This window comes from Mytilus galloprovincialis, chromosome 2 (assembly GCF_965363235.1).
Source record: "Mytilus galloprovincialis chromosome 2, xbMytGall1.hap1.1, whole genome shotgun sequence".
Classification (NCBI taxonomy): Eukaryota; Metazoa; Mollusca; class Bivalvia; order Mytilida; family Mytilidae; genus Mytilus; species Mytilus galloprovincialis.
In genome coordinates, this window is record NC_134839.1 from 80,251,155 (window position 1) to 80,268,960 (window position 17,806).

The 17,806-nt window shown below is 30.3% G+C and overlaps 1 protein-coding gene across 4 annotated transcripts; it reads right to left on the minus strand.

Moving 5' to 3' along the window:
• Nucleotides 1–304: 304 nt before the first annotated feature.
• Nucleotides 305–17,381, minus strand: LOC143064523 (polypeptide N-acetylgalactosaminyltransferase 5-like). 4 transcript variants are annotated; one of them, XM_076237397.1, is made up of 12 exons: nucleotides 17,295–17,381; nucleotides 13,720–14,719; nucleotides 12,838–12,991; nucleotides 11,728–11,894; nucleotides 9,691–9,855; nucleotides 7,203–7,419; nucleotides 4,579–4,696; nucleotides 3,600–3,791; nucleotides 3,089–3,217; nucleotides 2,668–2,775; nucleotides 2,116–2,244; nucleotides 305–459 (listed from the first exon to the last, which is right to left on the minus strand). In XM_076237397.1, exons 2-12 carry the CDS (start codon nucleotides 14,225–14,227, stop codon nucleotides 331–333), a joined length of 2,016 nt encoding a protein of 671 aa, XP_076093512.1. In that variant the 5' UTR covers nucleotides 14,228–14,719; nucleotides 17,295–17,381; the 3' UTR covers nucleotides 305–330. The 4 variants fall into 4 exon arrangements, with proteins under 4 accessions (XP_076093512.1, XP_076093511.1, XP_076093513.1 ...); XM_076237396.1 differs by lacking the exon at nucleotides 17,295–17,381 and adding an exon at nucleotides 16,049–17,247; XM_076237398.1 differs by lacking the exons at nucleotides 3,089–3,217; nucleotides 17,295–17,381 and adding an exon at nucleotides 16,049–17,247.
• Nucleotides 17,382–17,806: the final 425 nt, after the last annotated feature.

The following is a 17,806-nucleotide window of genomic DNA, read 5'->3' on the forward strand; positions in this document are numbered from 1 at the left end:
AGATTGCTGTGACGTCTGATGATCCTTTTTTATGACTTGTGTAGTGCCGTTGGAACCCAAAGAAATGCTAAAAGGCTTTCAGATGTCATAACAGTTTCGGACTATCTTGACAGATACCCAGATCACCTTCTCCATACACACTTTTCTTATTAAAATGAACTATTCCGAAAGGAGGGTAGTATAACTAACCTAATTATGGTTTTACGGTTCAGCTTGCAAGCATGCTGACCAAAGCTATTACCTTTATATACACAATCAATGCATTTTGCTGTATTAAGTAATTGTTTGGCCTTTATATAATCTATGGTATTGATTTTTTTTATTATTTCATTATATATACTTCTTGGTCCACGCCCATTGTTGCTTTGGAATCGCTTCACAATTGTTCATTGCAAGTGTACGTCTGTTTGATATAAGTTCCAGACAGAGATCCCATAACTGTAGTTTAATTTGTTGATCCTGAAAGATATACAATTAATCTTTAAGTTAGTTATTATAGTATTAGCCTAACAATTTAGATATAACTAAGTATTCTCTTTCTGCTTTAATTTGATCAACATTTTATGTATTATATTTTTGAATATTGAAAAATCCATCTCCTAAATGCTCACATTCGAATATGTTTTATTGTCTGACGATTTTATGTTTGAAGCTTTTGGTGTTGTCTTTCGGATAAAACAAAATACATTTACAAATCCGCTTTGTATTTTACTTAGTCAAAAAGTATTAACAAAAATACGGAGCTCCAGGGTAAATTCAGAAGGTAGGTTCATAAAACCTGACAAAATGAAACGTATAAGACTTTATCAATAGATGTAATTCATCAATCTTTATTTTTAAAAGAGAATTACAACAACTGTCATATGCGAACTATGGGGTAAAAAGTAAAAATCACAAAAATACTGAACTCCGAGGAAAATTTAAAACGGAAAGTCCCTAATCGAATGGCAAAATCAAATGATAAAACATAACTGAGTGCCCTGGTTTTTCCTGAAAGGTTTGTTCTGCTCAATTTTCATTTTTCTGTTGATGTTTTGTTGACTTCTATACGTATTTTATTTGTTTGTCTTTTGCTCGTATTATGGTTTAAAGTTCTTCGACTTATGGTAATTAATTGCCATATTTATAGTATCTTATTCCTTCCTTTTCTTATAGATAAAACTTTCCAAGTTTGTCTCCGACAAGTCATTTAAGGAGGCTCGCGGGTATAAGATTTTCAGAAAAAAATTAAACATTTATTTTTCATTACAAATTTTATTTATTACCTTAGTAGTTGTTACTTTATCATATGGTACTAAAATCATTCCAAAAAATCAATTCTTGTTGGCCCCAGATGACTTTTAAAATGTAGATATCATTGAAAAAGCTCCAGATTATCTCCCTTTGGTGCAAAAATGCCATTTTTTTGGCATTAAAATTGAAATATGTTTTTTAACTCATCGGTGACCTATATTTTTTATTGTTGTTTTCGAATAAGCTGTACATAAACTAAATAATTTCTGTAATTTAGTTATTTTTTTATTTCTATCTTACAGCTATTTCGCCTATTAGTTCAACAGAAAAAAAGGACATTAACAAAAATGTATGCTTCTTTCGAAGGCAGATTGTGAGCGTAAATGAACGGTTACCCCATTTTTTTATTTCATTTTTCTATTAAGTATAAGATAAAGTTCATTTATAGAAAAATATATAGAAATCCTATATTAAATTTAAAAAAATGATTTAGACCCGCGAGCCCCCTTAAGCTCTTTGACTCTTATTATCGAGCTTCAGTTTTAGTTGTTAACAAACTAGCTAATTCGAATTTATCAAAATTAACGTTTAAAATTTTACTGAAAACTGAAACATTAACCGCTTGATTGTTGTTAACTTTTGAAAATAGCTTTCATCAAGGTTTTTAACCCAGTATTGGATTGCTGTTCGGTGTGAGCAAAGGCTCTGTGCTGAAGACCATACTTTTAAAATGGTTTACCTTTATAAATTGTGACCTGGATGAAAGAGTTGTCTCATTGGCACTCGTACCACATCTTTTTATATCAATGAACGTTATGTTGCCATCATACAATGACAAAATTAAAAGATTTACACATTTAAAACATTTGAACATGTGTTTACCTTTGTAAATTGCCAAGTTTGAGTTGATCCTCCATCACAACGAATGAAATGAAGCGTTTTATTTTTGGAATTAAAATCAAGACACGCACTATTTCTTTCTATCCTGCCATCAGCTGTTAATCTGAAGAACTACAAACAAAAATGTAATTAAACATGCATTGATTAACTTCTACCAATCATTATGTTTCCGAATGATTAAAAAAAACCAGAATAAAAGATGAACAAAACACTTTAGCTAATGAATAAAACAACCATGCAATGTTTTGAACTTTACCAAAACATTTGACAAATTGGATACGTGCGTAAGCTTAATTAGTGGGATAATACATAATGATCAATTCCAATGACATATGGGAGTACATTCACCAATTTCACTGTGTATAATTCTGAAAATGATGTCGAAGTGATTGCATTTAAAATATAATAATTATGTGCAAAACTCAAAACTAGTATCCAATCTTCCACACAGATGTTAAAAAGGTTCACAAAAATAGCATTTAGAGATGGACCAAACTGATAATCACAATATTTTTTCTGATTACCATGATTTACCTGATTTCCGCCTCCTCCATGACAAGGCTGTCCTTGGACTTCTATTGTAGTACTGTGTCCACCACCCATGGAATCCATACAAACAGAAGGTGCTAGAAAACTCTTCAGCTGTAAATTGATGTACGTTATTATTGAATTTTGAAGGAAGATCCACATCTTCCTTTTTTAAATCTCTCTTTGTAATCTTTACGAGTATTTTCAACATAAAAAAAAATAACATGTAATACTTCTACTCTTTAAATCGTTACTGATAATTATATAGTGAGACTGCTCGGGGATTATAAATCATTAGTTCTTTACGGTTGTTGTTTGTAGTATCTGCTACATCTATATTTATTCCTGTTCTGTGAGATGTCAGTAAAAAAATATTTTCTTAATGCAATTATGAACAACGGTCTTTCTACTGAATTTTAGATATTACCTCCCCTACAAAAAGAGCTCTCTTTGGCAGTTTTATTGTAGGATAAACGTTCTTCACATACCAATCAAAACTGTGACAGTTCAATTTCTTTCGTAATTCTTTTCTTGAGGATATGTCACCGAAGTTACCCTGTATGGAAAAGCAAGCTATTTTAAATTCCCCTTTTATTATTGAAAGCACAAATAGATAAATTTGAAACGAAATTAATATGATATGTTGTTAAAAAGATCTAAAATATTTTGTCATATTCGTTTGCATGTGCCTTTGCTGTTCTGTCTTACGTCGTGGTGAAATAGTGTATGTAAAAAGTAAAATCACAAAAATACTGAACTCAGAGGAAAATCAATTCGGAAAGTCTATAAACACATGGCAAAATCAAATAACTAAATGACACAGCATCAAATGAAATCTAGAAAATCCTCTTTACTTAAAATTGTTTTAAAATGTGAATTTCAAGAGTTTATCTTGAATATTTTTGTTTTATTTTGATTATCTGTTATAATTAACTCACCAAATTGAAGTTGAGAGTTCCATAGTAATAGTCTTTATAATCATCCATCCACACCTCCGCAACACGAACAGAATTATGACGTAAGGTCTCAAAAATTGGCGTCGAACCCCATTTGTAAGGACTAACTGCTCTAAATATATGAGCTACAGCCGAACAAGGATGGATTTCTAGGCTACCACCACACATCCAAACCTTGAAAGCAAAATTTATTTTTGTATGATTATTCTAATTGAATGTGTACTGGTTGAATGTAAATTGACGTTACACTAAACTCTGTTAAATATAAAGAAACTTAAATTTAAACAGCAAGATTAGAGGCCGATTGTTTTTCTTATTAACATTGTAGTTTGCTAATATGGCAAATCATTTGAGAAGTTATAAATACAAACAATTGCGCACGTTTTGTAGGATTTTGAATTATTTGTTTCTGAAACATCAACTTGTTGATCAAGGTATGTACATGCGAATATACCTTATCTAGAAAATGTGGTCTGATGGTGTGAAAAAGTATCGGTTTCAAAAACTTGATGTATTAATGACAACATAACCTCAAACCTTAAAGACTTATTCGATCTTACATTTAAAGAATACTATTCTTAACCAAAAGTATTTTTGAGGCAAACCTATGGTATTGTTTTTCATAAACAATCAATTCATATAAGTAAAAGACTTTGTGTGATTAAAAAAACCAACATGTTAAATAAGCAAGTTGTTGACAGATTTTGCACTACACGAAATACATTCGATTTCCAATGCCCTACTTGTGTGTATGTAAACTGTTTTAACTCCACCATGTTGTGTCTGTTCCAAGGTAGGCTATACGGATCATGTTTTGTTCGGGTTTGTTTATCTGTCTAGGGATATTTTTTTTCTATCTCGGAGGAGTTCAATATTGTTTGTTCATGTGACCAGTATTTTTAGTTGATTTCTGTTACCTTTTCCGGTATGAATGACCATAGAAGAAGTAAGTTTTACATACCCGGAATGATATTTCTAAATTTTCTCCTCCCCAAATATTCATGCCTTCATCGTATGTTCCTATTTTTGTAAAGAAATCTCTGGAGATAGTAAATAAACCGCCTGCCATTGTTGGTGATCTGAAATTAACAAAAAGTCAAATAACAACAGTACCGAACACCAAGTAAAATCCAAAACGTAAAGTCTCTAATCAAATGGTAAAATCAAAACGTAAAGTCTCTAATCAAATGGTAAAATCAAAAGCTCAAATACATCAAACGAATTGATAAAATTTTCATATTCCTGTCTTGGAACAGGCATTTTCTGATGTAAATTCTCTAATCAAATGGTAAAATCATAAGCTCAAACACATCAAACGAATTGATAAAATTTTCATATTCCTGTCTTGGAACAGGCATTTTCTGATGTAAAGTCTCTAATCAAATGGTTAATTCAAAAGCTCAAACACATCAAACGAATTGATAAAACTTTCATATTCCTGGCTTGGAACAGGCATTTTCTGATGTTGAAAATGGTGGATTTAACCTGGTTTTATAGCTAGCTAAACCTCTCAATTTCATTATGTTGAGGACAATGTATGATCAAAACAAAAAGATATAACAGGTAAAAATGTCAAAAATAATTTGAGTGAATGAACTTTAAATATTTAGATTTTAAGAATGAATATTTTGATCTTATAAATGAATATCTTAATTTTCTGAATGCATATTTTGATTTTTTGAATGATTATTTTGATTTTATGAATGAATATTTTGATTCAATGAATGAATATTTTGATTACATGAATGAATACTTTTATTTTTTGAATGAATAATTTGATTTAATGAATGAATATTTTGATTATATGAATGAATATTTTGATTTAATGAATGCATATTTTGATTTAATGAATGAATATTTAGATTTTTTGAATGAATAATTTGATTTAATGAATGCATATTTTGATTATATGAATGAATATTTTGATTTAATAAATGAATATTTTTAATTTTATGAATTAATATTTTGATTAAATGAATAAATATTTTGATTTTTTTAAATAAATCTTTTGGTTTGATGAAAGAATATTGGGATTTTATGAATAAACATTTTAATTTTATGAATTTAATGATTGAATATTTTGATTATATGAATGAATATTTTGATTATATGAATGAATATTCTGATTTAATGAATGAATAGTTTGATGCTAAGAATGAATATTTTGATTTTATAAATGGATATATTTATTTATGAATGAATATTTTGATTTTATGAATAAATATTTTGATTTTAAATGAATATTTTGATTTAATGAATGAATATTTTGATTTTATGAATGAATATTTTGATATTTTGAATGAATATTTTGTTTTCATGAATACATATTTAATTGTTATATTGCAGATTGGTAAATGCCATTAACTATGTAAACAATCGGTAAAGTAAATTTTCTGACCACGAAACTTTCCTGAATGTTAAATTGAATTAAAACATGTTTTCGTGACAAATTATAGACAATATTAAAATAAGGAGATATGGTTTGATTGACAATGAGACAAATATCCACCAAAGACTGATCGATACAAATAATACAGACATTGAAAAATTTATAAAGTACAAAGCAAAATATTCAAATCAAAGTAAGATCAATAGTTTTATTGCTGCAATAGTGTGATTCTACGTGTGACAGCCACCGCATTGTTTATATAAGTACAAAGATGATTGGGTAATGGTTAAGACAATCGGAACGTAACTGTCGTCCTCTGTGAAACAAATACTAATTTTCTACAACAGTCAACCAACTCGTCTGTATAATTTTCGAAGGAACAATTCAAACTTTAAAAAGAAGATGTGGTATGATTGCCAATGAGACAACTGTCCCCAAGAGACCACAATGACACAGACATTAACAACTATAGGTCACCGTACGGCCTTCAACAATAAGCAAAGCCTATACCGCATAGTCAGCTATAAATCGCCCCGATATGACAATGTAAAACAATTCAAACGAGAAAACTAACAGCCTTATTTCTATAAAAAAAAAATGAACGAAAAACAAAAAACAAAAAACAAATATTTTACACATAAACAAACGACAACCTCTGAAATATAGGTTCCTGACTTGGGACAGGCACATACATAAATAATGTGGCGGGGTTAAACATGTTAGCGGGATCCCAACCTTTCCCTAACCTGGGACAGTGGTATAACAGCACAACATAAGAAAACACCACTTGCAAATCTTGGTTTAATAGCGTCTTTGTATGCAGCAACCGACTATCAAGATAATCAAGACATTAAATGCAACCGACTGGAATGTTGCTATATAGAAATGGAAAAATCACAAACTGTTGTTCTCAAAGGACCCTTTTCTAAATTTCTAAATGTATATGGATATTATAAGGCAGACTTAACTGTACCTGTCGTATCTTTTATTTTGAGTTCAATGGGATAGATGCATTCGAGATAGTCCACGCGTGACAAACATCTTGAGCAAATGATATCTACAGAAAAAGTAGTAACATCTTTTTTACACAATTTGCATACATTAAACTCATTGTTAAAATATGAACAGTTGGCAATAGATGTTAGAAAAGTGAACATTCACTTAGAAAAAATATTAACCACTGACCAAATACTCACTTCTGTGGATCAGCCGCGTTTTGTCGCTGTTGCCTTTGTGTTCGGGGTATATTATTCCAATTAAATGTCATTTTTTCAATATCAAACCCCCCTACTGCAACGAGAGAAGCCACCGATTTTTGACTGCTGAAGCTATCACTGCTAATGATAGGAATAAGAGGAGCTACTGCAACAGTAGGGTCAGTATGTACTCTGTCTAACAATGGTTCTAACCAACCTGTAAAATGCCACATAATTTAATAAAGTTATACGATGTGTCTTTGTCCAAACTAACTAAGGACAGTTTTTACCACATGTAAGATTGTGGTTTGTCATTACGTCATCTTATATTACCGAACGTGACTTATTCCCGATTTTGACTGTTTTACTGAGTGTGCATTCGCATTGCTATAAGGCGTGTTACGGTACTTTTCTATTCAAAATTCATGTTTTTAGTTTTGATGGTATATATGTAATTTTCATCGGATTTTGTCAAATGTCTTGATGTCTTTTCTGTTATATGCATGTGTTATGATAAAGAAAATTAATCACCGCCTTCATTTATAAGTTTTGATTTGGTTCAACGTAATTTATACGATGTAGTACGTTTGCAGTTTGATTAAGAATAACCAGACATAGAATATAGTTAATTGTATAATTGTTACCTCAGTTTGATATTAATAAGTATTGCAATTTTCATTGTTATTTAATGTAATATCAGTTTTTAGTACAAAAATAATCTTAAATCAATCCTAATTCTATCTTATTGTTGACAAATAGTTTTAGTCATTCAAATGTGACGTCATTTTTTGTGTCCTGTTTTAAAAATTCAAATGTGACGTCATTTTTTGTGTCCTGTTTTAAAAATTCAAATGTGACGTCATTTTTTGCTTTGATGCCTTGAATAATTCGGGTGTGTCTATTTTCTGGGTTGGATTATGTTGGTTTATGTAATGTATCCGGTTTGTTTTTCTGTAATTAGTTAATACTTCAGTTTTATCATGAATATCTTTTATATAGATCTAGTCATTTTATAATATTTACTGTTTGCAAAAAAGTATAAATTATTCTAAATAAAAAGGATGTTTTATACCAAGCAGAAAACCCTAGCCGTATTTGGCACAATTTTCAGTGCTGTTCAACTTTGTACTTGTCTTGGCTTTCGAACTTTTGTATCTGGGCGTCACTAGTAAGTCTTGTGTGGACGAAAAGCACTTCTGGTGTATTAAATTATAAACCTGGTGCCTTTTTGTTAACTATTATTCGTGTGTTTCTTTGTCCAATATGTGCTCCTATTTATTTGTATTGTAGCCCTGTAATGTTGTGTTGTCATTTTAATGTTATATTTAACATTGCCATTAAGCGGGAGGTTTGGCATGCCACAAAACCAGGTTCAATCCACCATTTTTTTCTTTAAAAAATGTCCTGTACCAAGTCAGGCATATGGCGATTGTTGTATTATAGTTCGTTTCTGTGTGTGTTACATTTCAACGTTGTGTTTCTTTTGTATCGTTTGTTTCCTCTTATATTTGAGTGTGAATTCACATTAATATAAGACGTGTCACGGTACTTTTCTATCCCAAATCCCATATTTAGTTTTGATGTTATGTTTGTTATTCTCATCGGATTTTGTCTAATGTTTAGTTCGTTTCTGAGTGTGTTACATTTTTATGTTGTGTCGTTGTTCTCCTCTTATATTTAATGCATTTCCCTCAGTTTTAGTTTGTAACCCGGATTTGTTTTTTTTTTTCTATCGATTTATGAGTTTTGAACAGCGGTATATTACTGTTGGCTTTTTTTTATATATTAGAAACTTAATCTTTTTACTGATTTATATGTGCATGCTTTTTATTCCCATTTCCAAGCTAGAATATAGGGGCACACTGTTGGGTACTGCCACTTATTAAGGTGGCTTAATGTATACGAATTAACATTTCTGTTATGTTAACACAGCTTGTGTACTAAATTGGTGGTATAAGTGATAAATTACAAATCTTTTACATTGTTTTTAATGTAAAAATATTAAATGATATAAAAATATATATTTTGGAGACTACTTTTAAAAACTATTTTAAATAATATACACCGTCCTCGTCCGCGAGTATCGACTGTCATATATAGGTACTAGTATATTCAAGTGCAGAATCTCTTTTGTACCTTTTGTTATCGAAAACAAATATTTTTAAACAGTGATATTCTTAAAGCAGATTGAAAAAAGTAACACAGAAATGTTCACAATTTCAGTATTTACACATTTTGTTAGTAATGGGTGTAAATAAAGTCCGGTTCAATTAAATCAATCTCTCGAATAACACATTCTGATGTTTGATCGTTTAACTGAAATAACAGATTAATCTACAAATATACGCAATAAACATGTTGCATTTTCTAGACGGAGAATGTAAGAGATACATTTCCTTGGTCGATTAATATTTTTAGGGAAAGCTTATAGATTTCATTAAAATTAAACTTAAATACTTGTTTGAATTTTGAAACATTGGAAACTTACCTGGAAAGCACTCAACATGAGAATCAAGAAATGTGAGAGTATCTCCTGTAGTAATAGAATACCCTAGTAGTCTGGCTCGCACCAATCCTTCTCGTTTTTTCGTGTGTAATACTTTTACTTTTTTCAGTGTTGCCATATAATCGTCTAATGGTTTCTTCAAATGTGCTGCAATAAAAAATATCGATTAACGGGTGTATCTTTTATGTTTTGTCCCCTTATTGGCGGTGTTTTGCATTTGCGCCGATCTACATTTCATTTGTGTCGATTTTTTTACAGGTAAACTACAGGTAATGTTATTTTCCACTTATCATCATAGACCTCTTCCGTCAGCCAGTTGTACAAATGTTATGAATTGTCAATCAATTAATATTGGGATAGCCATTTACCAATGTCACTTAATTTGTCTATATACTCTGTGCTCAGCCCAACAAATTTATTTTTTCCTCCACCAGTTCTAAGCCAGATGAAAACGACAGCAATCTATTCTACATTGTGGATAAGCATCCAAAATTACGTTAAGCATTGCTTGTTCAAAGCCAGTAAGCATAACCTCGACCCAAAGAAAAGTTGGTTTTGAGTGCAGATATCGTAAATTATTTTCCTTATCACTTCATAGCACTGTTCATCTTTCGCTGGTAAGTGGGCGTAACTTACAGGTACGTAGTTTACGTATTTACATCCGTGTAAAGTATATAACTGATAAAAGTATTTCGGACAGCACTTAAAAGTTCCATATATGAATATTGCAGATATATATCACTGCAAAGACATTCAAGATTGAGGTGTGTAGAAAAAATTAATTTACCTTTCTTGCGATCATTTGTACTGACCTTTCGAGGCCAGTATTTATTCACCTATGTTGAACAGTAAATTCAATTATAGGAACAAATATAAAATCGCCGCAAATGAAAAAAAAAAAAATGAAATCTGCGCAAATGAAAGAATGAGCATTTTAAAAATCGGCGCAAATGTCATACGCCCCTTCTTGGTCAGTTTATGTCTCTTTGACACCTTCCCCATTTGGCCGTTTCCATTCGCAAAACTATTGGCATCAGATTTGTTTAAATTACTCAAGATTAATTAAAATACAAAATATGGTATTCTTGGTTGTAAAAATATAACGACCCGAATAAAACCACCATTAAATTTGTAATTAACGGCGTCAGAATTCAACGTCAACGAACATTTTTGAATTTGAATGTTACTATGCTTTTTAATATACTTTTTGAAATACGCTGATGTTGAAGACAGTGTGTAAAAACATGCCCTTTTTATAGATTCATTAAGAAATATCCAGATCCAGATCAAGTAATGTTTATCTTAAAGTAGGTGAATCAATTGATGCCTCTTAGACACATTCCCCGTTTCAATTCTCAATTTTATCATTTCAAACATTATTTTGAATTGGTAAAAATCCTTTTTTTAATTACCTTTGACTAAGTTTTGAGCGTTAAAACAAGTAGGACATGGCCATGATTCTTTTATAGGTATTAAATAAGCGGTAACAAAGATGTTCTCTGAATGTTTGTTTTACCCCTTAATTTCCTTTTCGCTCAAAGACAGTGCAAAATTATGTTTTCAGTTCTAGGCGTTGCTACTTTTCAATTCTAATTGAATTTCTGTTGATAAAATATATCTAATGTAAATGCAACCTGTGTTCTCTTATTGAAAAATTATAGAGGAAAATGTATGTCGACATTTTTTTTTATTTCAGTAAGTTTTCATCATAGTTCAATTAAGTCATTGTAGTACACGAATGATTCAATAACAAGTACTTGATGTTTTTAGTCATTTTATGTAGTATTTGGTTAGTTTAACAATAATAGTGTCAATAAAAGGACATCTTGTAGTATTTCACACAAAGAACAGTATTACATTCATTTAGCCTGGAGTGTTTTTGCATGTATGTGTAATCATTGTCAATATGACTCAATATGCATGTCACACTGTCGAGACATAAATGTTTTTATGTTTTTAGAACGTTTAATGCACATTCTTATGGTGAAATGGATGTAAATACGGTTACTAAGTACCTACCTAAATCTGAAAAGTCGTCTACCAGAATTATTTCATGTATCAGATTTGGTGGCGACCGGTTCAAAATACTGTGGACAGTACGCAGTAAAACCGACCAAGCCTCATTATGGAGACAAATTATTACACTTGTATTAGGAAGATCTTTTGGATAAAGTTTTGCTTTACATCTAAAATGGATTAGTTTAAAACAAATGTCTTTAAATTTGTTCCTCTTTCATTGCTGTTAATGTTAACGCATATATCTACAAATCATTGCAAGTGTCTGAATTGTAATTGTCATTATTAACATTATGATCCATGTAAGTCTCTCCATTGTCATTGCTGGAAGTGTATAAATTGTCATTGATATAAGTGTTTGATTGTAAAATTATATAGTGTTACTGACATACTGCGAGTTTTGATCTGTATGTTTACGTTTATATTATTACAAGTGTCTGAAATGAAATTGTAATTTGTGCAAGTCTCTACATTATCATTGATGTAACTGATTTTAGTAATTTACAGTGTAATTATGAAATTTAAAGTTTCTACACAATTGTTGTTGGTAGTGTCGTCATTATTATCAAAGTTCTTATATAAGATATACTTATCATACGTTTTAAATATCCATACTGTATTTTCCTAGCTATAAGCGTAATATTTTCTTTACTAAAAGTGCAATTAAATAATTGAAAGGTAGCCGTGAGTTTCTACTTCATCATTTAGCAACATCTATATTTTGAACATCATTAAGTTTTTGAACTGTCATTATGGTAATGAATTTATCATGAATATCTTATACAAATATTAAATTTTCTATTATCTATTAGTCCTTTTTGTTATAAAGGTATTTTACACAACCTTCTAGACGTGGACGTAAAAGATGTTCAGCAAATCCTTCTAGACGTAGACGGAATTTCTTTTTTTTCAACTTTAAACAATGCTTTTGACAAAGCATATTGGATTTGAAACTTACTGTGGATTTCTTATATCTGCCAGCCTTGTGTGATACGATACCATATCACTTACATAATCTTGGATTTAAAACTTACAGCTATGGATTTCTAATATCTACCAGTTGTCTGTAATACGATATCATATCACTTACATAATCTTGGATTTAAAACTTACTGTGGATTTCTAATATCTGCCAGTCTTCTGTGATACGATATCATATCACTTACATACTGATTAAATCCATTTAGTTTGTACAATCTATCATACTGTGACCTCTCATCTGGAGCTAGTTTAGTGACATTAACTCTTACAGCATTACCCATCTCACCTTAAAGGATTACAAATAAATAATAAATAATAATGTGAATAAGAAACGAAGATTATAAGAAAATTAATTGAAGTCTGAATTTGAATTTTTGAAACATTTTGCCTGTTCTCCTTTAATACTTAAAATTGGAGGTGCTGTCAAAATTGTTTAATTTTAAATTAGTTAATATATATACACAAAAGTATGCTTATCATTAACAAACCAAAAAAACAAGCAAAACCGTTAATTTTTGTTGTTGAACTGTTTTACATTTGTCAACTCGTATCCTTTTATAGGTGATTATACGGTATGGGCTTTGTTCATTGCTGAATAGAGTACGATGACCTATAGTAGTTAATTTCTGTGTCATTTGGTCTTTTGTGGAGAGTTGTCTCATTGGCAATCATACCACATCTTCTTTTTTTTATATTATATGTTGCAAGTACGGTACTATAATATTTCGATTACAGAATGTTAGCCATTAAAACAGATTTAACACACCATTTGTTCTCAAAATGGCCTATACCAAGTCAGGAATAAGGCAGTTGTTATCAAATAGTTCGTTTCTATGTATGTTGAGTTGGCGTTTGTTTTTGTTTCGCTTTAGTGTCTGTTGTTCCATTGTGTTTTTTACCTCTTATAGTTGATGTGTTTCCCTCGGTTTTAGTTTATAATCTGAATTTGTTTTCTCTAAATCGATTGATGACATTTGATCAGCGGTATACTACGTTTGCCTTTATCTAACTTACCTGGTGCATCCATCGAAGCAATGACGTCTAAATGTTGTAATCTTTTCCATTCACTATCTGGGATTACATAAACATTTGGGTTCTCATTAACATTGTTTTTCTTTAATTTTGTCTCTGTAAATTTCAAGCCGGCATCCACATGCTCCTTTACTGAAGATTTATTGCTTAATCGGCGGCTTTCAAATTTTTGTTTTGGGGGTTGAAGTTGTTGATGTAGAAATCGAGAAGGAACTTTATTCTTTGGTGGTGACTTCATTTTGGGTGTTTTCAATAACGGTCTCCTTACTTCAGGACTTACAAATGCATCAACTTTTAGAGGTTGTTTGTTATGAACTAGTTTGAAATGGTCCCTTGATTCTAGTGATTCTTGAATTTTTAAATTATCTCTTAAATATTGTCTGTGAATATGATCTTCATGAAACATTAGTATCATTAAGGTGATTGAAAACCATATCAATGAGACAACAAAAATGGTAAGAAAAAAAGATGATTTAGTGATCTTAGTCATTGTGTATAAAAATATGTCATCATTTGTATTATATTTTAAGTACTGGTCGGTGGTGACTATTTTAATGTTAATGTAAACACTTGCTTAGTTATTAAGATTAAGTACAATTCCGTAGATTTAAAATGTGGTCATTATTACTAGCATTTTGGCTAAAAAATATCGAAGAAATGTAAGTATTTTAAAACAAATTATTCAAGACAATTGCAGATGTAAGATATGCTTTAACGTATAAGGTAGTCTGGACGTAAACACTAATCTCCCTTTCATAAATGCAAACACACATTCAAATATCAAGAAACCTTTTTTTTTTTGGATTTTATGTTAAAATTGAAATTATTTTATAGTTTGCAGTGCGAGTTTTTATTGACACTATTGCACCCTTAATTAGCACTGTATGAAAATATCAGATGTTAGAATAGACTGTCCTTATCCGAGTCAGACTTTATCTTTTTCTCAGTCAAGGCCGTCTAGGCTGAAACATGTATATATATTCTGAAAAAAAAGAAGTTAACTGATAACTATTTAGACCACTAAGAAATAGACTGTCCTTATCCGAGTCAGACCTATTTTTCTTTTATCTTTTTCTCAGTCAAGGTTCATTTTTTTTATATAGATAAGGCCGTTAGTTTTCTCGTTTGAATTGTTTTACATTGTCTTATCGGGGCCATTTATAGCTCACTATGCGTTATGGGCTTTGCTTATTGTTGAAGGCAGTACGGTGACTTATAGTTGTTAATGTCTGTGTCATTTTGGTCTTTTGTGGATAGTTGTCTCATTGGCAATCATACCACATCTTCTTTTTTTTAAAGGCTGAAACCTGTATATATATTCTGAAAAAAGAAGTTAACTGGTAACTATTTAGACCACTCAGACAAAGTAATATTGATAATAGCTTAAACACTTTTTAATCCGCACGTTACGACGTATATCAATCATCGAATTAAACATATTATAAAAGTTTACAAAATAGACAAGCACTATCAAGAAATCCATTGTTGAAATAAGCTATCACATATACAAATCTGGACAATATAAATGTTAAGAGATTATAATTCTTAATGTTCAAAAATTGCCGAAACAGAATAAAATAGTATAAAAGCTAAATATCTTATAATATTTCTGATAATGTCTGTCCCTTTATATTATTTTAAAATGATTTCGAAGTTACCAATGACTATGTTCCTTTTCCCAGTTGAGCTTTATGTCAGATTGAAATCACATATAAATGTGTACCTAAATTGTTTTATTTTCTCCCAGAATTGTATTTCTACTAAATGTTTAAACGTGCGCAATGAATACTTGTTTCCGGAATAAGCTTACAAAACGTTTCAGTACAATCATCCATAAACATTGTCACTTAAAATTATAATTGTACCCTTAGTTGTTTCCTGGGCGGGTTAACATCGATAACTGACAGTCCACCTTAAAAATTGCAGACCCAGCAGTTATAACAACACTATATAAAGACTTAATGTGTTTTGGAACACTTTTCATTAATATCGCTATTCGTAGAATACTTTCGTTTGAAAACCAAAAAAAAAACATTAACAGAATCATAAGCCGAAATCTTTTAAGACAATCATTGCTTGAGGGAATAACAACTTAAGTTTTAGCAGACATATGTGATCCATATACTGACAATTCATAATATAAATTATGAAACTCATGGGCGTGCAGTATTCACGAGGGCCATATTTGCATATTAATAAATGGAAAACTTAGAAATTTAACGCTCCACAGAAAATAAATGCAAAAAGACATGCACAAGACTTTCTGTACAAAAAGTTGTTAGATATTAATAGCGTTTTATGATCAACATACCTTATCAAGTTTTAGATATATCCTTAGTTTATAGATGACACGTGTTTTGCTTATTGATTACATCAAGATGTTGCATGCCGGAGTCATGTTTATTCATTTATTTTGTTCATTGATTTCCTTTTAACTTCAATATTCGGTAATATCATTTCCTTTTTTCATTTTCAGTGTATCTAATATTAATGAGTAAGACAACGTTGAAAATAAGTTTAGTTTTATGTTTAAGTAACAACGAAACATTAAAGGTAGAAATAATGAAATAGATAGTTGTCAGGATAATCACATTTGACATGCAAGTGCATAAGTATTTTTCATTTTCAAAAGTAGGTAAAAAGGAAAATGTATTGGTTAATTTGTAGATTTTTTGTCAAATACAGATGCACAATTACATCTTAAACATATTTTAATCACGAGTCTGCTATGAAGTATACTCTACGCATATCCCATAATAATCTTTAGAATGAAACAAGCACCGACCAATTATTGATACAAATACATATACAAATATAAGATAAAAGTTATAGGTTTATACAAATTTTGTCTTTTATTTAGCTTATCCTTTAATTCGTAACATGATTCAATATTTATGTAGAATCATATCTATGTGAAAATATTTATTAGTTTCCTCAAAAGTAGAATTAGAAAGAAGTAAAATCACAAAAATACTGAAATTAGATGAAAATCTAATCGGAAAGTCCATAATCAAATAACAAAACACATCAAAAACGAATAGACAAGAACTGTCATATTCCTGATTTCGATAGAGGACAATGCTTCATGTCAGTCTGCAGTATATTTTGCCATAAAAAAACATGTGTTTATCCTGATGAAAGTAAACGGGTGTCCCAATTATAAAAGAAACCAGAGGGACAGTCAAACTCATAGATAAAAAATAAATCGACAACGCCATGGCAAAAAAACAAAAAGACAAACAGACAAATAAAAGTACACAACACACAACATAGAAAACTAAAAACTAAGCAACCCGAACCCTACCAAAACTGGGGGTGATCTAAGATGCTACGGAAGGGTAAGCAGATCTTGACAACCTGTTCATAAAGTCTGTACAAATTATAATTTGAACAAAATCACAAAATTACAAAACGCACATATATCATAAATATGAAACGACCGTTAATTACTTGTTTGAAATTACATGTAATATGAAAAAAGTAAAATGACAAACAATATCGAGGACCAAAACGGAAAGTCCCTAAATAAATGGCAAAATAAAAAGATCAAAACTCACCAAACGAATGAACAACAACTGTCATATTCCTGACTTCGGACAGTTATTTTCCTAAGTTGAAAATGGTGAATTAAATCTAGTTGTATATCCATCCAAACCCCTCACTTGTATGACAGTCGCATAAAATTTTATTATATTGACAACAACAAAACAAACAGACATAAAAGGTAAACATGTCAAAATAGGAACAACAGTCAACATTGTGTTATACTCTTAATAACTTTAAAAAGAAACAAATATGTAACAAACAAACACACTAAGGCATAAAGACAAATCACAAAACACACAACTTTTTAAAGAACTTCCAAGTGTCGAAAACAACATTATACAGAGTTTAACTTTTTTAACTTTTTTATTTTATGGATATTTTATGAGTTATGGATTCAATAAAATCGAAATATTCATTTGCAAGTGAATAATTCATCATCAATATTTTTAGCTTTATTTGACAAAATTGAACCATACTGGCTGCTAAAAGCGAGTTATCATTTCACTATATCTATTTCATTAAT

Bases quoted from the DNA above. Each gene is read 5' to 3' on its own strand.
- LOC143064523 (XM_076237397.1), bottom strand. From the start codon at position 14,227: ATGACTAAGATCACTAAATCATCTTTTTTTCTTACCATTTTTGTTGTC. The intron at 12,992-13,719 runs GTAAGTTAGATA...TAATCCTTTAAG, and splicing joins TGCTTCGATGGATGCACCAG to GTGAGATGGGTAATGCTGTA. The intron at 2,245-2,667 runs GTAAATCATGGT...TTTTGTTTGTAG, and splicing joins ATGGAGGAGGCGGAAATCAG to TTCTTCAGATTAACAGCTGA.